This window comes from Oxyura jamaicensis, chromosome 2, assembly GCF_011077185.1.
Source record: "Oxyura jamaicensis isolate SHBP4307 breed ruddy duck chromosome 2, BPBGC_Ojam_1.0, whole genome shotgun sequence".
NCBI classification, from domain to species: Eukaryota; Metazoa; Chordata; class Aves; order Anseriformes; family Anatidae; genus Oxyura; species Oxyura jamaicensis.
Genome location: NC_048894.1, coordinates 33788452 through 33814951, shown reverse-complemented (window position 1 = coordinate 33814951; position 26500 = coordinate 33788452). Strand labels below are relative to the sequence as shown.

Below are 26500 nucleotides of genomic sequence, written 5' to 3'. Positions count from 1 at the left end.
ATCTAGCAGTGCCTATCTTCACCAGCACCAGGAAAAGCTAAATGGTTTCAGGGAATAATCCCCATCTCTTGGGAGATAATTGCACATCCAGAATGTGTCCCTATAAGAGACAATGTTATCTTTCCTCTGTGGGTTACTTACTGCAAAGTATCACAAAGCATTTTCCAAATCTTTTAACAGGCAAGTTCACCACAAACACCTTTATTTTGTTGTCAAATATGTTTTATCTGCATTGTTTAACTACATTAACAAATGTTCCTCGTTCAATTTGGAGAACTATCTACTGCCTTCTATCAGAAAGCAGGTAAATTCAGAGGCACTTCTTCCTGAAAGAAGAGGCTAGACACAGGAGGGTAATGTGACCAAACTGAAATGAGGCAGAGGATGTTCTTTATTTACAAACAAAGCCCAGTCCCCCCCCAGGGGGCGGGCCCCCCCCAAAATAAACACACACAAAAACAACAAAAAACTTTATCTCAGCATCCACTGCTCCTCCTTCCTGATGCATGGCAGGGCCAGCTTCAAGGAAGAGATTCTACTCTAATGATGACAGCTCTGTCCTGTAGTGGAAAAAACCATCTGTTACATAGTTACATAGAGACAAGTTCTGTTACCAATTGAAGCTCTTCTAACTACTGCTGAACTGTCTAACAGCAAGTAATGCTGAGTGCTAAGGGCCTCCTCCAGAACTCTCCCCCACCTCAAAGGGGCTGAAGGTTTACGCTGCCATAGCACCTTTGCCTGATTGCTTTTTCTAGAAACGAGGTGAGAGGAACGCCCAGAGATGGGCCAGTAGCACACTTAAAGTAAGCCACATGTTTTAACGTGAAGGCACAGAGCTCAAGCTCTTCAGTTTATTATTAAAAACAGATTGGCCTTCGCTGAAGAAGTGACTTACTGTTCTGTTAATTCAAGACACGTTTATTTGTCACTGCTGCTCTTAGCTTTTATGTGCTCAGTAATACCATTATGTTTTCTCTCCTCCTTCAACTCAGCACATGATTTGCTTCATCATGACCAGAAGCAACTGGTTTACTACAAACCTCACCCAAACCGCACTATTTATTTTATGGTTCACCTTGCAGCTCTCAGCCTTTTCACAGGAAAGGTACTTCATGTGCATTGCCACTACAGGCAGGCCTTTCAAAGGTAATAGAAACATGATCAGTAGAGGCTATGCCTGAGCTTCAGGGTGAGCTGCAACGGAGCAGGGAAGAGACGTCTATTTAAAACTCCACTGAGGGAGTGGCTCTCCCAGGAAGCTCCCTTGTGATGCTGTTCCTTCTTTCTCACAGTCTGGTGGCTCCTTCAGCAATTTACCCAGGCACATCCAATAAACACAATGTTCTGTGCTGATCAGCTGCACTGACAGTTGAGTCAGCACTGAAGCCTGCATGCCTCTGGTGTCTGTTAAGGTACACTCGTTTCTCTTTCTACTCGCCACCTCAGCAGCTGCATTCAGTTCTCGTCACAAGATGGTGATGCTTCCCACTGCTGTTGGGCAGTCAGCCCAAAAATAAAGTCTTCTGGCAGTGCCTGTGGAGTCATCTGTGTTAACTGGTCATCATAGGAGCCTAGCGTCCATAACTTCTCCAGCTCGTAAGTTTCCCGTGTCTCCGGCAGCATGAAGTGCATCACTATGCTACCTGCACGGAACAGAAATTCACAACAAATGAGCAGTAGGGAGTGAACTGTTCTGGGCAATCAGTCAGGTAAGCCTGAATATATTCACATGCAGGCTTTAACTCAATAGGGTGGGGTAAGGATGCTGACTTTAGTAACCTATCAGCAGTGACACTTAGTCCTCTGTATTAATGAACTGTAAAGCACAACCGTGCTTCCAGCTGTACAAAGAGTTGGAGCCCTCCATCCCTATTCTGGCTAGATGTAACAGGTCAGCTGATGGAGGGCTCCTCTCATTCTTGAAGACAGTTAGGAATTAATTGGTCATTCCTTTCAAACAATGCAAGACTACAGGAGAATGACAGTATTCTCATTTAAAACAGTATCGGAAGACTTGAGACTAAAGAAGTTGTCCCCCTTCTGTCCCGTAGAAGTCACAAGCAGAAGGAATTTTTACCTGAAAGAAGCCCTTCTCCAAAGTTAAAGGTGGACTCTCAGCTTTCCTCTATTACCAATGACACACGGCTATAACCCATTAGTCTTCCTTAGGTGTCTTTCCCTGCTTCTCAAGTGTTTTTTAAAGTTAAACAGGCTTAAACTTTGACATAGCCTCACCATCTAATTGTATGAAGATTTTCCTTACAGGGTTTCATTAATTCTGTTAAAACAGTAGTAAAGCTAATTGTAGTGTACTTCGTAGTTATGCCCTTCAAATGCAATTAGTTTTCAGATTATCAAAAATAATCAACAGTAAAGTAACGGAAGCTTCATCACTGTCTGCAGTGCCTCCTCGCCCACTCACGTTCTCTCTTTCAGAGGGTGAGATTAGAGATAGTGGTAAAGGTGAAGTCTTTATGTTTGTGTAGAGAGTTTCACATGTGAAGAACGAGAACTGCACTTCATTTCTTCCGGACTGTGGTTTTATCCAGTGCCATGGCATGACCTGGACAGTGGCAAAGTCTATTCAACAGCTCATGACTAAGGCAGCATACAGAGAGCCCCTGCTCGCCCAGAGATCATATAAACTTGAGAAAATTAAGTAGCTTTTCTCTTGCTACTGTTATCTTCAATTTATTAAGACCCGCTTTAGCCACTAAGAGTTGCTTCTACTTTATTTTCAGTGCCCATGATTTTAGTGAAAAATGATTTAGTAGCTCAATGAGTTCAAGCCATAAAAACAACCAGAATTCCAAAACAGCAGTGTTGTCAACTCTCCATGGCAACCAGGGCTCACAGTGAGATGTTTCCTTCAACAAAGGGCCCATGCAGAACTTCATATAGGTGAAATCCACAAATATTTACCAAAATCAATGCACAGCCAGTCATCTGTCTCTTTCCCTTCAATGCGAGCATGAGGATCAGTGTCTTCTTTCTGATGCTTGTACTGAGAGAGAAACAGCAGCAGGAAGTGAAATACTCCACATTTATTTAAAGGCATTCAAACCTAACAGATAAACCTGACTTTCTCAAGTTGTTGCGAGTTGTTTTAAATCTGAAATGGGATAGGTAACTAAATGCTGCTTCTGAGGGCTGCATATACATCTGTAGCTCTGAAAGTACATACCTATCAGTGGGATTTACTATCAGAGTTCCAGTACTCAGCATTCCCATAGTTACCCAGGAGTTTTGGGTGGCTGATTTTTCCTTGAGATGAATATTGAATAGTCACTTAGCAATAAAGTAGTCTTTCAGGTATAGGTTCCCCGTAACTGCCATTACCATCAAGATTTGCTTCCTTTCAGATACCTTTAGGTGTTTTGTGCTGGCTAGCTAAGGATGCAGAAATGGAGATGCCCAATGGCAAAGGAGAGGTGGGGAGAAAACAAGTTTGACCTGGTGTTATGAGGAAGGCGTTCAAACAAACCTCCTGCCCCTTGAGAGTGCGCTCTGAACACTCACTGCAAGATAGAGACAATACAACTGGCATACAGATTTACAGGCTATGAATTACTGTGACACAGGGGAGGGAAACCTCAAAGCAGGACTGCAGAATCTCAGCTGGGACAAGGTAGGTAGCTGGCCGTGTAGTTTGCCATTCCTGTGACATTTTAAGTACTGTAACAGCAAAGCCAAACAGCTGCCCCAGCACCTGCTATACTTCACATCTTACGCTTCACCTTACTTCTGTCTACAAAACTCTCAATGCCAGGCAAGTTCTGCCACTCGTGAGTACTTGGCCAAGCTTCCCAGTTTCTGAGGATGCGCAGGAAGACCCCGTGTCTCTCCCCAGAGGCTCTGCTCTTACAGAGATGTTCTTGCAGCCACCAGAGGGAGCACACTGTTGTAGTACACAGGTATTTTTGCAGAGCTGGGGAGTGTTCATCTCCCTTTAGAGTGAGTGGTAACAGCTATGATGTTTGCTGGGCAGAAGTCAGACATGGACACAAGCCACCAGCACCATTTCACATCACTGATGGCTGCTCTCATTCTAGCCACCAAAATGTGCTACTGCCATCAGTGTTCTAAATACAGAGAGGGCTGTTTTTAAATTATAATCTCTACATATTGAGTACTGTCGCTACAGGAGAAAAGCACAGTTAGTTGGCAGGTGTATTCACAACTAAATAACATAAGGATAATTAGTTTCATCTTGCCTGGTATATCTGTATACCTGCAAACCTACGGAAATTAATTTCAGAGTGTCTCTACCTAAAACCACTCCCAAAAACCTAGAGAGGGCAGTGGGAACTGTCTTACCATTTTCATCATATAATGTGCCATTGCATGGAGATGTCGTGTTGAAGATCCGCTCACAATTATAAAATAGTTACAGTATTTTATTTCTGGAGGTACTTGGATGACACAGATGTCTTTTGCATTTTCTTGCCTCAGCAGAGCTACAACAAAGTCAATGTTGAACTTTGCAGTATCTGCAACAGAGAAAGAATAAGACAGTGGTAATTTCTCTCTTAAATTCCAAGCATCAACCACTCTGAAAGTTATTAAAAACACAAAATGGCAATGAACTAAATTATAGCCTAAGCTCACTGAGAAGTTTGGTTTGATACTGGCAATGCAATGTGGAAGACTTTTGAAATCATTTTTTAAAATAATCAAGGCACAGTACTAAGCACTCTCCTCATAAATAATGCTCTCTAACTAGACAGAGCAGTTAGCAAACATTCAAGTTTCTTTTAGGTAACTTACTTAGTTCTCTTTATTCGTACATATTAAAGTCAATATTATAATCAGATACCCCATGATTAAGAGGAATGAAACCTAAGTACTTCAACAGACATTCATTTCAAGCACATTAAACGTATTTCAAAACAATGCTTGTCAACAGGCCCTAATAGGCCTGTGATAACAATGGTGATGAAAGTACTCTAAAATCTCAAGTAGATGGGATCAATACATCAAAAATGGAGCTGATGTGATGCAGTGGACAGCCACTTCTTTTTCTTTACTTTTACTTAACTTCTCTAGTCTGCTCTGCCATAGAATTATTAGGGTTGGAGAAGACCTCCGAGATGACCTGGTCCAACCATCCCCCTACCACCAATGTCACCCACTAACCCACATCCCCAGGCACCGCGTCCAACCTTTCCTTGAACACCCACAGGGACGGTGACCCCACCGCCTCCCTGGGCAGCCCGTCCCAGTGCCTGACCGCTCCTTCTGAGGACAAATGTCTCCACATGCCCAACCCAAACCTCCCACCCGCCGAGCAGCGCGCCCAAAGCCTGCCCCGACCCCCTGCCCAGGGCCTCGGGCACAAAATGGCGGCGGCGGTCCCCAGGCAAGGGGGGCAGCACCCGCCTGCTCCGGCCGCCCCCAGTGGGCCCTACCTGCCGCCCGCCGCTGCTCCGCCGCCGCCCCCAGCGCCCCCAGCGCCCTGCTTCCTCCTCCTCCGGCCCCTGCCGGCCCGAGGAGCGGCCGCGGGCCGCGATCAGCGGCAGCGCAGCGAGGCCGAGCCCCCAGCCGCAGCAGGCGGCGCCCCCCGCGCAGCACCCGCCACATCCCCTCCGGCCGCGCCGCACCTCTCCGGCCCGCCCCCGCACAGCCATTGGCCAGCTCTGCGGCCGCCCTCTCACCTCATTGGCTCGTCCCGCTGTCGGTCTGGGGGGAGCCGTTGGGAGCGTGCGCAACGGCCGCCTCGAGGCTGAGGGGGTGGCGGGCTTCGAGTCTGGGCGCCTCAGACTTGGGGTGTCGGCTGTAGTTTGGTCTAAAAAAGCAGCATCTGGCTTGAAAATAGATATAAATACACTTTTTTTTTTTTTTTTTTTTTTTTTTTTTTCAGGGGATAAAAATAAACTTACCCCACCCCCTGGAGATGTGAGCATTTACACTGATGCATAAAAAAAATTCTGTTTTTCTCCCCCTCGCAAAGTGATAATAACAATGGTAATAAGACTTGAAAGACTTTGTTATTCAAAAACTTGTAGTGATAAAAACTTTAGTTTTAAATAAATTCAACTCTACTGTACAGGCCTGAAGGTGTTCACTATTTGGCCACAGTATCTAGATGCGTCTTAAAATCTATAATTTGGTTCCTTTACAGTTCCTTCAGGAGCTGGTATTTTTTAGCCTTAATTTCATCTCAGAAATGCTTTTAGTAAAAAGAATGCTACCTCTGATGAATCTCTCAATTGTGTGCTATAAAAAGTGTAAAGCAAGTAGGGGGAGGACAAACAAAACAAGCTGTTTGAAACAGTACTTCATTTTAAAGACATTTTTAAACAAACTTGCTACCCAACTAATGTTTCTGTTTTGATGGCATGTTTGAAAATGCCGTTTTTAAAGATGATGTATGTTTATGTTTGATGTCAGTCTTTGGTGTTATTTCTCCAAAGGGGATGCCTGAAACCTGTCCATATTCAAAGCATAGAATCATAGAATAGCGTGAGTTGGAAGGGACCCCCCAGGTCCAGCTCCTGGCCCCACACAGGTCTACCCAAAAATTCAGACCATATGACGAAGAGCATGTTTGCTGACATTCATAAATCTGTTGTTTGTCAGCTGTTGTTGCCTTTGATGGACGTGAAGATCGTTTTTATCCTGATCTCTTCCGAAACTGAGTTCCGCAGCCATCGTGTGGTTCTTAAGGAAGTTTCCCCACTTCTCAGGTTTGTGGTGCCATTGTTCTAAGTACACTTGAACAGCAACAGCAAACACTGCTGGATAAGCAATAATAATAAGTAATACCAGATATGCATAAGTAAACTAAGGGTAAGGCAACTCCATATCTGTTTTCTGGTGGTAGGTACTGTTTTGATCAGTAATTAGAAACTCATCAAGTTGCCTATTTGACCCTCTCTTTCTGAGACAAAGGAAAAGTACTCTTTACAATCATTAGATGGTTTATTTGTCAATACAGCAGTTAAACATTAATTTGTGTAAAACAAAAGATGTATGGAAAGGAAGTTACAGCTGAAAAGGCAAAATCAAATTATAAAAATTTAATATTCTGACATTATAGCTAAAGGAAGATAGTATATGCTATACTGTATACTTGGGTGAAAGATGAAAACAGTTCTTTAAGTATGTATGAAAGCTAGTTTCTATACAAAAGCCTAAGATGTCTCTGAGTTCCCAAAATGCAGTGTTCTACAGAAACAAGATGCTTTCTGCACATAGCTTAGATCAGACACGTGCATCATCACTAATCCTGTGTGTTATAACTGTGATAGACATCATTTTTTCATGCTTCATTACACATTTTCTTAAGCTTTTGACTAAACCCCTGTCCTGTAACAAGTCAGAGTCAGACATTACAGGGGTCATAATGTTCCAACAACAATTTTTGTAGGAACTCTTCTCTGTTTAAGTCAGAGAATCATTTTAGATGCCCAGTTATGGTTAGATAATAGCTTGTTATACATAAGGAAGACAGAATGAAACCAAACATGGTGCTTTTAATAAAATATCTGAAATGGCCACAAAATAATTAAAACAATTGGAGAATATGGAAACAAAAGAAGAAAAGAGGTTGTTGAATTTTATAGCTAAAGAACTAAAAGGTATGTCACAATCTCTATTTTTTTATATCCTCAAGTCGTGTCTATGCACTCTGGGGAAGTGCTAATGAAGACTACATTCAGATTGTACGTGACAAGCATTTGACAGGTCTATGAAGATACCAGGAAAATCTGTTTATGCTCTTTATTGCATCAGGAACTGAGAACAATATGTATCAGAGATGTTCCAAGATACAGTAAATAAGCTAAATATACTGAAATATAGCTCTTCAAAGAATTCAGTTTTTAGAACAGGATTGTGCAAAGGCATTTGCCCCTAGCTGAAAGTTAATTTCATTTTGATTAAAAATTTAATGTTAACAGTAAGGCACTTATGAAAAACAAACTGTTTAAAGCATTTTTTTGGTCTGCTTTCTCCTCTCAATTAATCTTCTTAGCAATCTCTTCCTTTCCACAAATGAGATGTTCTCCCTTTACATATCATCCAGTGACCCAGACTTCAGCAGTTTGCTTCCAGTCTTACACTATGAAACGCCACAAAGCAGACTTAGAAGAACATACAACTAGAAGACTGTGTCACTTGGGAAAGGTCACTATGTAAGTCATTATGTAAGTTTTGTTAACGCAGAATTGCAGCTACAGGGAACAAGTCAACGCATTTTGATTTTTTGGCAGAACTTTACAGTTTCTAAGCTGGATCATTCATAAGCAAAAACTGGAGCACAGTGTTTTATTTACATTTAGGGGTTTTCATTTACTTGAGTAAGCGTTCAAAGAGAAGAGATGGAGGATCAAATATAAATTAGTTTTTCTTTATAAAAGTTTCAGCAGGAATAGCCAACCAGACAGGCCTTGTCTGTCATGGCAATGTTTTGTTCCACAGACATAAACCCGTACCTGTCCGCCTGCAGCTTGCTTTCCAGCAAAGGCATGGCTCTCACTAAGGTGGTAAACAGCTGTACTGGACTGTGTATTTAAGACCAAATATTTACAATTCTTTATTTTCTTTGTTTAGTAATCTTTTTTATTTTTCCCCTGCAGGTTATGGATCTGATTAGTTTTGCAGGTAGTTAACCCAGAAGTAAGAAAACACAGATGGAGGGGGGGATTAGTTATTTAGAAAACTATACCCTAGATCACAAACAAGAACAGCAAGTACTCAAAACTACCTAATTGTTTTCTAAGAAGGACTATTTTGATATTTCTAATTGCACCAAGCCCCCAAAAGTTACCAACCAATCTATGTGTGTTTTCCCCTTACCCCTTGTTTTTATAACAAAAACAAACCAAAAACCCAAACCATCAAGGTACAGTTCAGATATGAGTCCTGTGCATAATCTAATAGTGTCAGACTAAAGGTTTAAACAATGCCTGGTTTGGTTTTCAACAGAGGATTTCTCTCAGTGCTCCTAGGGAAGAAAATGGCTTTGAAATTGCTGAAGTAAGCACTTAGTCCCTCCTGGTTCTCTGCTTGTCCTGCACTTCTCTCAATAGGTTTGTATTGTTTGTACCTCCTGCAAGAGAAAGAATGTGTGCAGTTAGTTTCTGGAAGACATTTAAACAAAGATCCACATTTAGCGTGCAACCAGCGTATAAGAGAATTAATCGTGTTCATAGCATATATTCTTTTTCCTCCTTCCCCCTTAAATCCAAAATAAATATTAGTTGTGACTAAGGCCTGGTTAATGAGAAGGCTTTGTTGCACAGAGGAGTACTGGTGCTCTGTGGAAGTGTTTCTTTCTCGCCACTGGCTCTTAGGGCTGAGCATACTCTTGACTCGGAAGTCTCAGTGCAGTCTTAAAGTTTCATGGGAAACGTCCAAGGTAGAAATGCAGAAATACATACTTCTTTGAACCACTTTCCTGCAGCCCAGTATCCTTGTATCCTTTTCCCAAACAATCTTTCATTTTTTAAATGAAGTTTTTTGATGATTAATTCTTAATCTGTCACTCATTCACAAACAGTACTTTAATGCTAAATTAAATTTCTATTTGTTTGGTTTTAATGCATATATAAATCACATCATGCACTTTGAATTTGCTTACTGCTTACATGCATTTTGCAGGCTGCTTTTTATTATTAATTTTTATAACATTTACATATTTTCTGGTGGTTTTGTGGCTTAAGCCAGTAATCTCATTTTCTTGAATATTTACTAGAATACTTGTGAACAGCAATAAAAAAAGAAACAAAGATATAGCTAACATAAACTCAAGCTGTAGGTTTTATTAATTCTTGTCAGGTCCTTGAACTATGTTTAATCTTAGCCACTAGTAACTTACTTGTAAAGGACAAAAGCCCCAAAAGCGGCAAACACTGCCAACAACCCAAGGAAGATGAAGACACCTTTTGTTGTTCCTGAGGATGACCCTAGAGTTCAGAAATAGTTTGATTAAATGTTAGCCTTGTTGTTACAGTAAGATAGACTTTATAAAGAAAATGTCATTTTAATTTGATTGCTGCAAAGATTGAAGTACACTTAATACTTCTAATACCGGAATGCAAGCTAAGCATTGGAGGTCAGTGACTTTGGCAGGCGGTGGTGTTTTCACAGCCTGAGCAGTTTAACTCTGAGTACCAGCAGGCTGTGATCTGGGCTTTGGTTTTGCATGAGCCATGCTCCAGAAACACAGTGTGATAGATAGCAAAGTGTGGCTGAGAACCTGAGGAACCCAGGCTTGTTTGCCTTATTCAAGAGGTGAGGGCTCTGCTTTTTTAACATTCTCAGTTCTGGGAAATTTGGGCTCTGCCTGTCATTGAGCTCTGCCTTCTGGTTTGTCATTAACCATTTAACTCATATCTACTCCTAATTCACTATATATGATGGAAGAAGGTGAATCATTATGTTTTTTTAAATTAGTGTTAGATTATCTTAATTTTCCAGTCCGTAGGCTGTACTTCAACCTATTTATTGAGTTTGCAGAAATGGATACATGTTGTTGGTCCTCACATTAACAGCAGTGTTAATACAGGGGAGTAACCTAGAAGTGCATCTTGGTTTACCTTTCCAGTGTATTCATTTATACTTGATCTATATGAAAATGAAGATACCAAATCTGGATTTACAATTTATTTGTTACATGTGCCTCATACATTTTTCTGTTTGTTGATGAAGTATTTGTGAAGGCTTGACCTCATTCCTAGTTTACATAATATTTTTGCTGAGAGTGTAGAGGTTTACATTACTTTATTAATAAGGTAGATCTTTAAATTAGTTTGCAAAGGAACGCACATTATTGAGACAGGTCTAAGTCATAGGATTGCAACCTTTCAGCAGCAGTTTAAGCAGGCTAACAGCTGATGTTTTGTGCAATGCCTGCATAATCCAGGCACAGTCCTACAGTACTTCAAGGGACAGGTGTTCAGGTATTCTCAGGCACCAAATTAGGGATTTTCAGAAGTTCATAAATATGTGCCTTCCCTTGAAATCAGTGGAAAATCGTGGCACATGGGAAATGTTTGGAAACGCCAGATGGGCTCCTATGAAAGGTGATTCATAGCAGCAACCTCTCTTAGATCCTAATTCTGCTATGATTATAGCTGAAGCCCCAAAATACAGCTTAGCTTTTCTTCCTGGAGGAAGCCTAGGGAGACAGTCTTTTGGGGCTAAATTTAGCCTCTGTGAATAAAGTTTTGAAAAATCCTACTGCATCCTTATTTTCATCTTCAGAAGCCTAAATACATTTAGAGGTCAGGAATTGTGTCTTAGTCACCATGAACAGATTTAGGTACAGCTAATTTTATACCTAGATAAAATAAAAGCAGCCAAATATACGGTGACAAATGCCCACAAAGGGCATCAGTTTCTTGGCTGATGCTAGTTAAAGCATTGAGAAGAATCACTAAGACATTGTAGTGTGAGGTCAGAAGGGGAATGGGGTGGGAGCAGAGAGACAGCATGATCATTTGGGGTTATTCTTGAGACCAAGTTTAATACCTGGTTCTGTCAAAGACTGCTTGGTTAATTATGAGCAAGACACAGTTATAGTCAGCTGAACAAAAGTAACCCTTCTGTTCTGAAATAGCTGCCCTGGGCACACTTTGTAGTCAATGAATGACACAGGCCTTTCCAGAACCTGATTCATCTTATCCCAAAGTAGAAATAGAAACCTGGTCAAGATCAATGGGCTACAGAGAGAGCTCTGGGCAGCTAGCTCAGCTGTAGGCTTTTATTCTCTTTCAAGTGAGCTGAATTCCTCTCTTAGTTTCTCCTATTTTTCCATGTGCAGAGTAGACTGGCATGGCCCTTACCTACTTTTCTGCCCAATAGGGTTGAAAAAATAAACTACAGCTTAAGAACACTATATTTTGTGATGCTGAAGGGTTCGTACAGTTGCTGTACTCTTTAGATTGTACACATAAATCAAGTTCTAACATCTAAGATTCCCATAGGGAAGGAGTTGTCTCTTACCACTGTATGGACTCTCACATAAGATGGCACAATCTCAGCTGAGGTCTCCAGGCATGCTAAAACCCCTACATACCTTCCTGTGTTCTCCCCCCACCAGGGAAATGACCACAAGGAGAAGCTATTCACAGACAACCCACATCAGCTCTGTGCAGACTCACCTCCGTTCACAGAAATAAGTGCGCTGGCAAGGGCTTGACTTGTGTCATCCCCCAAGGTGATGTTTATGCAGTACGTCCCGGGTTCATCGAAAGCTCTCCTTACGGTGAGTAAGCACTCGTCAGTGATGGTGATGGGGTCACATACCACACCCTGAGACACCTGGCACGTGGGGTCAGAAACTGCTGTGCAGACATCTGTGGGGAGACTGGGGTGGGAAGACAGAATGCATCACATCTGTGAAGTCCTAGCAGGCCAGCTTAGAGACACATTGCACCGATGCCCCGGTATTATGCTGGAGCCTGGTTACTCAAGTCAGTGATACTGTAGTGATTTATGAACAAGGTATTAATATAGTATCTGTATTTTATACATAACTATAAATATTTTATTTATATATTTTATATATACACAGGTGGATTTTATATAAAATGCATCTATAAAATTGTCTGCTTGTTTCCATATTTAGCATTTTATTGTGATCACAGAAAAAATGCCTCAGATCAGATTATAAAGTTTGTTACCTTTAATGCATCACTTAATTCATTATTATGAAAGGAGTGTGGATTCTTATGTGTAGCATCACGTGTTGACAAAGTAAACACTAACTTAAGAGATGTTAATTATTTTCTAGTTCTGTTGCCCAGACAATTTTCATAGTTCTCAGTCCTCTCAACTCAAATGCTCTTCCAGAAGCCAGGGATATTAGTGCAACATTTTCCTCTCCAAGAAATTGCTTGGACACACCCATTTACTCTAAGTGTCAAAAAATCATGGCCAAAAAGAAAGGGTTTCCTTCCAGTTTCAGTAGACTGCTTCCAATTTCACAGTGAGTGCTGAAATCTTGTCTTTGCCAGGAAAATATAGAATTACTTCTCCTCAGTATCTAGTTCTCTTACTTTTACTTAGGCCTGCCATTTGTTCTGAATCCTAAGAGCCTGGAAATAACCTCTGTTGACATAGTTTACAAATGAGACTTGCATTATCTTTAGTTCCAGTCAAGAAATAGAAACATCACGGTTCCCAGCTTTAGTTCGTTCAGCTGCATCTAAGTGCAGACAGTGTTCCAGCACCTAATTATTTTTAAAGAGGGAAGATGATTGACAGTTTCATTTACACACTTACCTCCCTTGGCAGGTAACAACAAAGTCAACCAGTGAATTTTCAGCTTGACTTTCTGTCATCTGGATGCTTGTCATCTGAATAATATTTACCTCAAGGATTCCCTCTGGGAGAGGAAACAGATGTCAACGGTAGGACACATGACAAGGCTGTGTGTACAGAACCTCAAGTGTTTGGCTGATGCTCAGGTCAAGTCTTGTTTTCCATAACCTTCTCCCTCCCTTAGCACTCATTTTGAAGGGTTTGAAAGCTGTGAAATGTTCCAGTGCTTTCCCTGTGAGGTTGCTCCTTTCTGCTCCACTTCATTTTTCTTTTATAAATGGTTAGTTGTTTCTTTTACAAAATCACCTCCGCCTCCCATTAACCACAACTTCTGTGCATGCCAAGGTCTACTCAACCTAGTGTGACCCCTCAGGCCTGTATGTTTGGAGTGTGCCAGTTTCTGAAGCTGGTGATACAGAAAAAAATGATAGGTCTCACATCCCCACCAGCCGTTTCCCAGCCCAAGTGCCTGGAAACCCATGTGTAGCATAGGGGCAACCATCAGCAGGCATCCAGACCAACGCTCAGACTCACATGTCTGAAACCAAACTCTGCTACTGACCCGACCTGGCAGGGTGTGTGCAGAAGCCAGAGTAAACCAGTTAGCTATGTGCACATTAATCTTTTAAAATGTCAGCTATGTCCAAGAGAAGGATCTTACTGTGGGTCTCACTAATCTGATAAATGTGTGGCTTAAATAAGCACCATCTTTACCATACGTATAGTACATTATTAGCCCCATTTTGCTCCAAGTATTGACTCGTGTCCTTACCTACAATGGAGATACCAGCTGTATAGTATCCATATCTGTAAATATGGCAACCTCCATCAGGATTGTCTTCCATTGTCTCAAAAGTGGCAGAAGAGGTTGAATTAGAAGATGCTTCAGTCATTACTGTTGAGTTGAGGGAGGAAAAATAGCTTTACAATGAGTTCTGCTTGCAGGTATTCTGAACATGGCTATATCCTTCAGCTGCATTCATGTCATATGTCATGGATTATTTTGCTTTACAATTATGCAGTAATATATTTATCTGTATGGGATCACTGTAAGAGAACACGTGGTGAGCTGTTCTGTAGAACCCTAGAGTGGCCTGGGTAGTCTCTGTGCTAGTTGCCTGTCTCTGTGAAGTAAAAGTGAGACTGCAAGTTTTGGTACAATTATGCACTTCTTTAAAACTCCCACATCACTAATAGAATAAATCCAAAAGCCAATAAAAGCTTTAAAATGCTCTCTTTAAAAGTAGGTATTTTTCCATTGTTCTACATTAGAGCTAGTAGGGAAGTAGTGAAAATTCTGTCTTTCCTTTCATTTTTCATTCTCACTTAACATTTCATTAAAAAAAATAAAATTCTGAAATTTGAAAAATATAGTCATATTTGCAATTTAATAGTGATACTGTTCTAACTGCCCAGCCTAAAGCTGCAGTCCTTTTGCAAACCTTAAAAAAGACTTTGAGATGATAAACCAATACTGAACATAATTAAAGTTATTCTGAAATGCAGTAGTGCATAAATGTAAAGTGGAAGAGCCATTCCGGGTTAATGCCACCAGAAAATCCCATATTTTTAAAAATGAGTACATTTTTTCTAGTTCAATTCAATCTCATTTAATTTGGGTTGGAAGTTAACACAAACTAGAAAGGAACTGGCTATAAAAGTGTTCTGAAATACCTCTTTCTCACTTAAAATTTGTATCTTACCTCAGAATATGTCTCTGAGTATGCAAGAGTGAAACTACTTGGTCTGGCATAGCAGAGGATATAAAACCACGTATGTATGCTGGGTCCATCTGAAGACCCCTTTATGCTGTCACTGTGGTGGTATAGCTAGATTTAGTGTAAGTGAAAATTAGGCTTATAAACGTGTAAATGATGTCTCTGTGTTTATTGATTCTGTCTTTAAACCAATTTATAGACAGTTTGCAGAGCTTCACAGAGCTCCTAGTATCACTGCTGATCAACAAACTCTTACCTGCTGAGGTGGGCAGTGGTGGAGTAGGTGTTACTGGCCTGCAAGGTACAGGTATAATAGCTTGGACAGTTAAATTCAGAGTGAAGTTTCCTTGCAGAGCATAGGTGTGAGATGTGGTGGCACTGCTTGCTACAAATAAGCCACTTCCATCTCCAAAGTTCCACTTGTAGGAAATGGCAGAATTATTTAGGTAGTAGCTGGGATCATGGATCTTCACGTCAAATGTGATTGGTGAGTCTTTGATAAAAATAGAGTCTGAGATGTTGCGGTCATGTTTTTGGGACATACTCACAATAATTGGAATTTTTTCTGCCAGGAAAAAAAAAAAAGAAGAAAATAAATAAAGCATACATATATGGCTGCAAACAACAAACAGCTCCAAAGCTTCTGAACAGCAAGAGTCAGAATGTGAGACATGAATATTTTTTATATGGGTTTCTACTTTAGTTTGATTTACTTATCTGACAAGTTAATGTTAGTGGGAAACAGGTATCCAGAGAAGTATGGGAACAAATAAGGATTCACAGGCATCTGTGGAAGACCATGTTTCCTCTAGCAAATCATTTTTCATCACAAAGTAGAGTTGTCACAACTGAGATAGGTACAAACATAAATTACATTATTCAAGGCAATTTAGCAGATATTTCACATTTGTATTAAAAACCTTTGTCAGCCTTCTTTTCATGCCTTTTCTTTTCAGGTGATGTTTATGCTGAATTCTTTTAACACCTAAACAACAAATGCCCCCAGTACTTATCAGTTTATTTCAGCACACTCACCTGTTACAACATAAATGGCACTTGCTCTTGCAATTGGAATGTATGTTGAGTGCCCTCTCCTGTAAATGGATACTGCCATTGTGTGTTTGCCAAGAGTGATATTTGCTGTGTTGACTGAAAAAATCGCTGAAGATCGTCCAATTGTTTGATAGTACTGACCTGAAACAGAACACGAACTTGTAATATGTTTTCTCCTTAAGGCTAACTACAAGAAATTGTTTTTTGAGGACCTATAGCTCTGTGAATCTTAGATTGTCTAAATCAAAATGTGTAGTTCAGAATTGTCTTTCAGTTATCTGACAAGTGTTTTTGGAGCACTTTTTTCAATGTGTTTACTCCCACTGTTTCTGTGTTTCTTTTTTTTTTTTTTTTTTCAAAGGTGTCAGATGTCCCAGATTTCACTGATCTAAGAAAGGGCATTTGCCAAGGCATCTACATCTTTCCAAAGAAATTGTGTTATGTTAAGTTATTAGGGTAATGTAGTGGATGTTATTACCTCTTAGGCATTTTAAGTCATCTTGTGTTTATTTGCCTTCAGTGTAGCAAAAAGATATAATGCCTCTTGCTTTGTACTCCAGAACCCTTTGTATACCATTTTTCTTCATGTCAGCAGATTGAGGTAGGTATCACCTCTATGTAAAATTAGGGACATTATTACTTGTGCTCATACTAATGATAATACTGATTTTCTCAACCTAAATCAGGATACTAAGATTCAGTATGTGGCCAATGTCAGGAATAGCTCAACCATTACATACCCACAGCTGGAAAATCAGCATCTGTGACCAGAACAGTATGACACAGTCAATGACAATTTTCACCTTCTTGCCAGAGTCAGGATGTGCTGTGCCATTAAATTGATCTGAACATATACAGCTCTCTGTTCTCTCTTAAATTTAAGAATCTGAAGTGGCAGTGACTGGTCAATAAGTCATCTGACTGACTTGCTTAGACGCTCCATTTTCCTAGAAAAGTATCTTGAGTACTATGTAAAGGAAATTATTTTTCTTCAGTGGTAGTTCTGTGAATGCAGACTTGAAGGTCTGGTAATATATGTTTTCTAAACCTAGCAGAAGACAATAGAGCAACTGCTTCCCTCTCTGGAGAGCAGGGAATTAATTCAGAGTCTCCACTAAAGAAGTGTGGAATCTTTTTAAGGACTTTCCATGAAAGATACTAGTAAAATGAGTTGATATACAGAATGAATGTAAGCTTTGCAGCATCAGCCACACTGAGGTATGTTGCAGTACTAACCAAATGTATGAAATAGGTAGACAAAGTTCCTTCTTCTCCAGCCAGGATGATGAGGGAAAGGTCTCCCATCGGGGAATACATTATGGCTGTGGTTGCCTGTGCAGTTTTCCCAGCCACAGCTGTCAATCCATTCAGTCCAGTTGTAGACATACTGATCTTGGGATGCTGGGGAATCTAAATGTAGAAACAGGACATGTTTCTGGTCAGTTGAGAATTGTGCACTAAATGAGGAAACAGGAGGCAGACACCGCAGCTTACAGCAAAGTTTCTGCACTTAAGCAGCAGGGTAGGTGGGATATTTTTAGACTGACATTCAATTCTTCCAAGATTGTTTTTGTTTTGTTTGTTTTTGTTCTAATGTAAACACCACATTTTTCTTGCTTGGAACTGTTTTGTTTAGAGGATTAAAAATTTAGTGTCATGGGCTAGACACAATTTAAGTTTCATTATCCAAAAATTTCTGTGAAGTACACACAGTTCTGGTGTTTCACTGGAGCTAGTGAATTTGCCCTGGCATTTGGCAAGCAGAATTTTAAATTTTGTAGAAAGTAGAAATGGCAGCCATGGAAACACTGTGAGGAAGTGACTTATTTTGTTTTGTCAAAAAAAATTCTATGGTACCTTTAAATAACTTAGACATGAATTTCAGTTCCTTACTGAATAATAAAAATACAGTTTCCTTCCTCAAACTGCACAACAGATACGAACTAGAGAATGGGTATCAACAGTTAACAAAACATTAGACAGTGAAAAAGTAGAATACAGGCTGAAAAAAAATGTTGATATGTCTTGAAATGAAAATTACTGGCAGCTTCAAACACTGAAGTCATTTTTTGTTTGTTTGTTTTGTTTTTTCCTTATGGAACATATAAAAAAGATAAAAAAAGGTGATTCTCTGATGATGAGATTGCTTGTTTTTTAAACAATGTATTTATTTTTCTTCTTGTTTCCAGTTCTTAAAATGGGGGAATATGAGACCTACACTTTCTTGCGAGTTTTTCAAGATACAAAAGACTGTTAGTGAGCTCTACAATTTGTAATTGAAAAAAACAACAACTCAATTCTATAAATTGCCAGTTTTACAAATTTTGACAAAAACAGTATGACTGAGGGATCAGTTGAACCTCTACTCGCCCAGGGACTGTGCAACCTTGTGACAGAGCTGAAAAGCAGTACCAGTTTTGTTAGGAAGCCAAATTAAAGCCAATTAAAGTATTTTGGGAAGCCAATTTTATACTCAAGACAAATCTCCTTAAATTACTTGGTCATTATATGTAACAGGTGCAGAATGCTAAAAATAATACCTCGATCTTCTGAGGAAGGAAAAAGGTATGACACAGGCTAGACACTAGTGTAGTTATCAGTTAAAATCACTGTCTTGTTCACGATTTCAAAGATTTATGGTGCTTTCACACCGGTACCATAGTGAGATTCATGTGCAGTGCATGCAGATTGCTGTTACTTACCGGGGGTGCAGTTTCTCTGGTAGACAATGTTGCCATCGTTATCTTCTTCCTGGCACTTGGGAAACTGGAGAGTCACAACAAAGCTCACATTGGATCCTACCAGTGCTGGGCTATCAGTGACCAGTTTGGCTGTCACCCTTCCTCCTGTAAAAAACAAAATTGGTCTTCACAGCATTTCTACCAGATGCATCAGAGCAGCAGCTACCTTCAGCTGTGCACCCTTTATGTTATAAATGCTTTATTTATTTCTCCTTTGTTTCCAAGGGAATTTGTGCTCCTAAATCATTTGTGCTCTCATCAAAGTCCCAATTTAGAACAATGGGGATTCATCATTTTCCCCCAAATAACTTACTGATCTGTCATTTATTTCCTTCTTAGAGCTAAGAATGAGCTTTTTACCCATGGAGTTGATAGATTCCAAAGGAGAATATATTTATTTCTCCCCAGCTGTTAGACCTCAGCTCAGAGCGGATGATAATAAACAGGTTCTCCACAGAAGTTGTTAAACTGAAGCCCACAGTACCCTACTGAGGTAGAAGTTGAAGCTACATATCCTGTAGGGCATGTTTCAGAGAAAGGGTTATCCTAGAGCCCTGGCCATCAATACATCTTAATAAGCATTCATGTCTGAGGCTATGAGCTATGGGAAAGCATTTACTGTAACAACTCACTATTCTGCTGCTTCAGACAGTGTTCCGGTAATGGCATCAATCCCAATTGTCTCTACTTTGCTCTTGCTTGCAGCAGCTATGAATATTGCACTTATAGAAAATGCACTGCAGCACCCGCACTCTCCAGTGGAGTGAATTTTATGGCCAATTTTCTCAGTGTCTTTGAACTGCATATGCACAATTACCTTTCCAGCAGTCCTTCCACCTGGGATCATCTTCCTTCCAGAAAGGATAAAGGTTTTCATTCCATTTATTTTGATCACTAGACCAGCCTTGTAGCTTCTTGTAGGATGCAACAGGAGGAGTTCTTCCGTTGCTCAGCACATCTTGAAACCCTAGATAGAAAAGCAAACATGCAATGGTCCAGTACGTTCCCTCCTGCCCTGTAAAGCATTGTGCCCATACTCAACAGCTGTCTCATTGTGGCTGTATTCTTGTACTGATTAGAAAACTCTTTGCCAGTAGAAAGTTACAGAATTTTGTCACTGCAGCTCTGAACATTTAAATCAGCTACAACCAGCACAAAGACAATTCTGCCACTGACAGACTGACATTTTTCTGCTTGCACTATTGCAGGCTCCCCAGAGGAAGAATGCAAAGTTTTACAACATTTTGACCATATCAGAGCAATTGTTCTTATGAATGGAGATAGCCATGCAACAGCCAGGCCAGTTGTAAAGAGGCTGCCTGATTGCTATTGCTGACTGCTTTGTACTTGACTGGTAATAAATCTGTGACTGAAAGGGTAGCAGGCTAAATTCACTGTGTGCCTGAGTTGTGCTCTAGTGGAAGTTATGCTAGGAATGAATTTTGACCCAGTGAGGCTTCTCTGGTGAGCTGGCTGGTGGTTTGGGTGGGAGGGGTGGAACCAATCGTAACAGAAGCTGGCATTTCCAGAAAAGGAAATTCAGAGCTGAGTAGTAAATTCAATGTGTTTGTAATATAACAACAAAAACATATTAGCTCCATGCCTATTACTTTAAAATGGCTCAGATTAAATAACTTTAATAACCTCTTTCTTCTCATATTACTACAAATGATGGACTCAAACTTTTCCCAGGCCTTCGAGGATCCCTCTTTGTGTCACAAAGTACTCACACAATGGGAAGCAAAATAAATACCCAAGTAACCTGTAGGAACATGTCAGACACTGGAGGATGCCACGGAAGCATGTTCATAAGCCGGCTCATAGGCAGAGTTCCATTAAAGCCTGGAGGCTTTAAACAACTCTGTCATGTTAATCAGGTAACTGCTGGGTGTGCCATTCTGTCACAACATCAAGGGAGTTAGGATTTCTGCTTCTCCTGACTTTTAAAGTTACCAGATGCTGGATGCTTCTGAGATTTATACACAAGTGCAACAAAGAGCTGGTTGATTTCAAGGAAAATGCGGAGACCTGTAAAGAAGTACAGGAATGGTCCTGTATGGTGTTAAAAACCAAGTGTGTTGGAGTTTCTCCACTTTTGGGAAAGGTGCAGAGCAGGTGCAGCCAGTCTAAGCATGGTCTTTATGGGCACGTAACTCCTAATTTTACTACAAGGAAGAGCCAGAGAAATGGCACTGAAGAAGAGGCAGGAGCTGTTTTCTCTTGGCGTTTTATCACCCAGAGAAATTTCTGCTGGACAGGAATTCCCTTGGCCAGTCCTATCTCAGTGGTCACTCTGAAGTGACGCTGGTAGCTTTCTCCCTAGTCTCTTGAGGTTTGAGGACTGATTGGTCAGAGGAAAAGGGCAAATTTTACAGATTTTATGAGACATAATCTCCCATACTCTTTTGCCCTACAGGAACTCCTCATAGTCTCACTTAGACTATTGAATCAAGACGTTCCTGACGAGTTAATAGATTTTGATGTGAGCAGAGCATAACATCATGACTGGTATTTACTCAGTGGCCTGTGTCACATGCACTATTATTTTCAGTCTTGGTCAAAGCAGAGTTGGGTAATACTGTCCTTCAGAGGGAAAAAAAAAAACACAACAGATTAGAGACTATAAAAATATTTCACAAAGGCTTATCAAGCTTAATTGCATTTATGTCAAGAAATTAATTTCATCTTATTTGAAAGTAAGTAGTCAGGGATTTTTTTCCTAATTTTCCCCATTTTCTCTGATTTTATCTAAAAACTATTTAATGATTAAAATGTTTTGATTTTGTCAGTTCAAAACATTTCAATCACTGTTTTTTCTCCCAAATATTCAATTCATCAAAAAGAGTTGGAACACTTCTAATTTTATAAATGCTTTTAATTTGAATAGCAATCTTTGAATTCAGAAGTCTTTTTTTTTTTTTTTTTGGTCCAGCTTTAGTAATAACTGTGGTCACTAAATCAAAAGCTCTTTAGGCATTTCTGTGCCTCCCTGATGTGCTTTGTTTATTTCAATCAAATATAAAACATTTCACAAACTTCAAGACAAGACAAAGGCATTTTAAGATGGGCAAATACTTTAGCACTAGTTTTTCTAACACATGGAACTGAAGATTTTCCATTGCTGAATCTAAAGGAATGAAAAGCTGTAATGTATTTCTTCTTTAACAAACAAACAAACAAACAAACAAACCCCCCCAAAAACAACCAATCTAAAAAAAATCCAACCCAAAGCACTCAAGAAGAGATGTTGGTCATAATATAAAATCAGAGCGATTCAGTTCAAAATAGACAGTATACAATCTAAGGAAATGATTTCTGTAATAGTTTTGTTGAGGTGATCATAGGAGAAAAGATCTCAGCTCTGAAGGACTTTCTTCTTTCTCATTCTGGTTTTCATTTTGGTGAAAAATACAGAAAAGACAAGAAGTTCAGCACTTCCTGTGATAGTGTGTTAGCCACGAAAGAGAGAAGGTGAATGTTAGAACAGCAATAAAAAGATGACATAGTTAAAGAGCAGAATGTAAAAAGGCTGATGTTATGGCTAAGCTAAGAAGACAGAAAATAATGTAAACTTCCTAAAGTTGCATGTAGGAACATAATAAAGCAAGACAAAAGAGAATTTGAGAAACAACCTGCAAAAACATAAAAACCACTAATTAAACTTTTTAAAACACAAAATAGTAGAAAACTTGCCAGCAAGTCTGTAGGGCCAATAGATGATACAGATACAGACGAAGCATTCAAGGATGATAAAGTGATGGCACAAAAATAAAATACATTAGGTTACATTTTTATTCACGAAGGAGGAGCCTGAGAGACTTCTGTGCCAGAGTTTTTCTGTATGATGATGGAGAATCCCTCTCAAAATAAAGTGTTGGCACAAAAAATAATTATAGAAGAAATTAACAAACAAAAGAGTTGTCTAGATCAGGTGGCTTAAAAGGTGTGGAAGTTATTTAAGAGTGAAGTAAATGAGCTGCTAACCACAGCATGTAAAGTCTTGCTTAAAACTGCTTCAGTGGCTGTGAAACAAAAGTTGGCAACTGTGATGACAGTTTTTAAAAACATTTCCAGGGAAGATTTAGAGGATTACAAAAAGTGTGATACTCCAATAGGACAAGCTGGTAGAAACAGCAGTGAAGAACAGAAATAGCGGATACAGGGGATTAATGTGATATCCCGTAAAAGGAGCGCATTCCTCACAAATATATTCAGGTTTTGCTGAGGGAGCCAGAGAGCATGTAACCTGTTTGTTACAGTCTGCCTGAGTTCCAGACAGCGTTTGGTGAGGCCCCTTGCTAAAGGCACATAAAGGAACTAAGTTACCATGGGAAAAGAAGGATTCCACATGAGTAAATGATTTTTTGGATATATGAACCAAAAGCTGTGAACAAGTGGCCAGTTTCCACCATGGCTGAAATAATTTAAAATGTTTATCATCTGGAAAACAGGTAAACAGTGAAGTTCTTTACTCTGCCAAAGACAGCATGATAGAGTAGTAGAGAGGAGGACTGGATGAGACTCAATGACTCAACAATATAACAACATGAAATTCAGCATGGTTAAATGTAACTTTACCTAAAGAATCAGAGGCTCTAAACTAGCTATTGCCACTCTGAAATGAGATCTTGTAGCTTTACAGTTTTGAATGCAGTGCTCAGGAATAGTTGAAAACTAGGGAAAGGTTAGAGAATGGAGATCAAAACATTTTTACAGCATTGTATAATTCCATGCATGCTCGTGTCTTGAACACCGTATGCTGCTCTGTTCTCAACAGCTCAAGCAGGGTGTAAAAGAACTAAAAATTTACAGAGAAAGGTGGCAAGGATGCTGCAAAGGGATGGAATTGTTTCCATATGAGGAACACCTAAATAGACCATGTCTTGAGCCTACAGAAGAGGTGACGGAGAATATGAAAACAGAATCAAGAACAGCATGGAGGAAGAAGCAATTTTTCAGTTTCTGAAAGTACAAAAGTTAAGGAGAATCAAATGAAACCAGCAGGTTATAGGTTCTAAGCACACACACACAAAGAAAAAAAGAAAGATATTTCTTCATGCAAGGCACTGTTAAGCTGTGAAATTTCTTGCTGGCAGGATGTTGTGTGTGCTCAGAATTTACATGGGTTACTGCCAAAACCTGAGTGCAGAAACTGGCAGAAGAGAAGTCCAGTAAAAACTGTTAAATACAATGGCTCTACATCTGACTGAGTAAGTTCTGGTGCTATAAATCACCGGAGGCTGGGGAAGTATCCTTGGTAAATACCATTATACACTTGTCCAGTTCTACATCCATGACTGCTCCCCACTGGAGGCAGGTGCAAGGCTAGCTGTATGCTCAGCCTCAGCTCTTCAGTTTCTTTCTTGCAGATGCTGGACCTTGACCCTAAATTCTCATTTCTGGGTTCCTAGCACCAAGCTCCGTGAGTCAGCCTAAGACTGTAAACCAAGCTGGAGTCTGGGAAGAAGACAAGGACAGCCCAGTGCCCGTCCACCCCAGCTGGAAGGTCCAGCTCCTTGACTGAGCTCCTTGAGGTTCAGGATGCAGAGGTTTGGTGGCCTCTCCTAGCCACAGCTGAGCAGACTATGAGGAATCCACTCTGCCTCTGCCTCTTTGGCCATGCTTGAACTGGGGAAATATTGTTAGAAATTGAGGAAATGGACCCCAAGGCTCCAGTCAACTCTGCGTATCTGCGTAGCGCAGCCAGGAGACAACCGGACAGCTCTTGGCATCTTCCTACAGCCAGTACAGCTACAGGAACCACCACGCTTGCAAGGAGCGGCAGGTTTTACAGCACAGTCTCAGGACACTAAGGAGGAAAGGGATGAAGGAAGCACTCACTTGTGGCAGCAGTACACAGCACCACTTCGGCCAGGAGTAGGAATCCGAGGTGGCGGCAAGCCCCGCTCATGGTGTGAGGGATCGTACGTCGGGTCGGTGCACACGGAGGAGCGGAGAGCGCTCAGCTCCTGCACGCAGCAACTCCGTCGGTCTCCGCTGAGAAGTGAGAATAAAGTTTCTCCGCTGCGCAGCTCTCCAATTAAATGAAGGGCCCCAGGACTCATCATGTGATGGAATTAAGCAGAGATGCATGATTTTGTCTTCAGCTTCTTTCGGCTCATGTGCTTATGACTCACTCCCTTTGCTTTCAGCATTCCCTGGGATTTCTGAGAGACCTGTTTAGAGCCACACCAGTTACCTTGCAGGCATTTTTATACTAGTTTTATACTATGATCAATTTTTGTACTTAATTTGTTTTTAAATTAGTACCTTTATTTCCAGAAATCCAAATTAACTCTCACCCTAGCCTGATTTGCTAGTGTTACTGCAACAGCTCATTGCATTTGATGGGCCCATCACTACTTAAACATGTTTCTCTTCCCACATGCTGGGCAACAACTGCAAACTAAATGGAGACTGGCTGATTCTAGCATTTCCCAGGATGTGGCTCCTGATCAGCGTTGATCTTTAAGGAAAAAAATACTTAAAAGGTTTGGTTAGTGGGCACATGCATATACCACCATGCCACAGCTGTGTGATACGACATGCCCACAATTAGAGGTATGATCACAGACTGTGGAGTGATGGCCAGCCAATATCTAGATCACAAGTTGCCGTGACCAAAGCACTGACAAGCACTTCATTGTAGTGTGTGGTGTACAGAGATAAAATAAAAGTAGCCTTTACTGTCCAACCTAATAACGAGGTGTTGCCAGTGGCTGAAGAGGAGGAGGGTAATACTTTCAAACACCGCACTTATGGTTCAAATTCAGGTTCAACATGCTTCACCAGCCTAGACACCTTCCCCAGGTGGTCGTCCATAGGCAATGCAACCACTGAATTTTGTTGCGGTCCTGGCAGCCTCATGAAGTTTCTTGCTTTTGTTTGCAGCAGAAAACAAGCTTTGATGAGACAAGGCATAGAATCAAGTACAGTCCTCAAGACGGGAGTTCAACGGTGGTTTCAGTGATCCCAAATATCACTGGCAAGTGAGACGCTGTTTAGCCAGAAACCAGCAAGCTGGGCAACACTAAACCATTGTTACATTGGGCAAGGCAGGTGGAAGTCTGTAAATCCAACATACTGTAAACAAAATGAAGAGATTGCCCAATGTGAGGGGACTTTACAAGTATGACTTTTTAAAAAAATATTTTCTTGTTTGCTCTTAGTATCTTTCATTTTTTTCTAGCATTTTCTATTAACTGTAAGTTATTGTCACTACCTGGAGCACCCCAGCCAGCATTTTTTTCTCAGAAACACATACTCTGATGTCCTGTCCTCTTAAAAGCTCCTGATGGATGCAAGGCAAGACTCCTTCTGGAGGTCTTGCAGAAAGAGTAAGTCATGGCCTTAGTGTGTGAAGCCAGACGTGGGTGAGCAGAGTGCAGGAGTGTCTTTGTCTCTGTGCTGTCTTCCCAACAGCACAGAGAGAAGGATCCCAGGCCCTGTGAAGGGTGAAGTGTGTCTTGCATATGGAGTCTCTCCATGGTTCAGCAGCCTCCTGTCTGTAGCCAGCTTTCCCTCCTGCTGCCAAGCCAGGGAAAGAGGTGAAGGCAATAGCCTTAGGGATACCAGGCTTGTTTAAACTAAGCCCTCATTTTCTGGCAGAAAAGAGAGGGAGTGTAAATCAAAGTCAAACCTGTGACTGACTATGCAAAAAAAATCATATGACTGCAGCGTCCTCATGTGATTGTTGCTTTCTTGTTGTTGTTAAAT

General features: G+C 40.6%; 2 protein-coding genes across 2 annotated transcripts; both read right to left on the bottom strand.

Moving 5' to 3' along the window:
* Positions 1–610: 610 nt before the first annotated feature.
* Positions 611–5604, bottom strand: MALSU1 (mitochondrial assembly of ribosomal large subunit 1). Its single transcript, XM_035317514.1, has 4 exons — positions 5412–5604; positions 4321–4493; positions 2926–3007; positions 611–1646 (listed from the first exon to the last, which is right to left on the bottom strand). Exons 1-4 carry the CDS (start codon positions 5581–5583, stop codon positions 1459–1461), a joined length of 615 nt encoding a protein of 204 aa, XP_035173405.1. The 5' UTR covers positions 5584–5604; the 3' UTR covers positions 611–1458.
* A 1301-nt stretch (positions 5605–6905) lies between these two features.
* GPNMB (glycoprotein nmb) lies at positions 6906–24834 on the bottom strand. Its single transcript, XM_035317513.1, has 11 exons — positions 24626–24834; positions 19602–19751; positions 18746–18889; positions 17280–17453; positions 16026–16184; positions 15247–15555; positions 14045–14155; positions 13234–13336; positions 12111–12316; positions 9824–9911; positions 6906–9055 (listed from the first exon to the last, which is right to left on the bottom strand). Exons 1-11 carry the CDS (start codon positions 24693–24695, stop codon positions 8902–8904), a joined length of 1668 nt encoding a protein of 555 aa, XP_035173404.1. The 5' UTR covers positions 24696–24834; the 3' UTR covers positions 6906–8901.
* Between the last annotated feature and the right edge of the window lie 1666 nt (positions 24835–26500).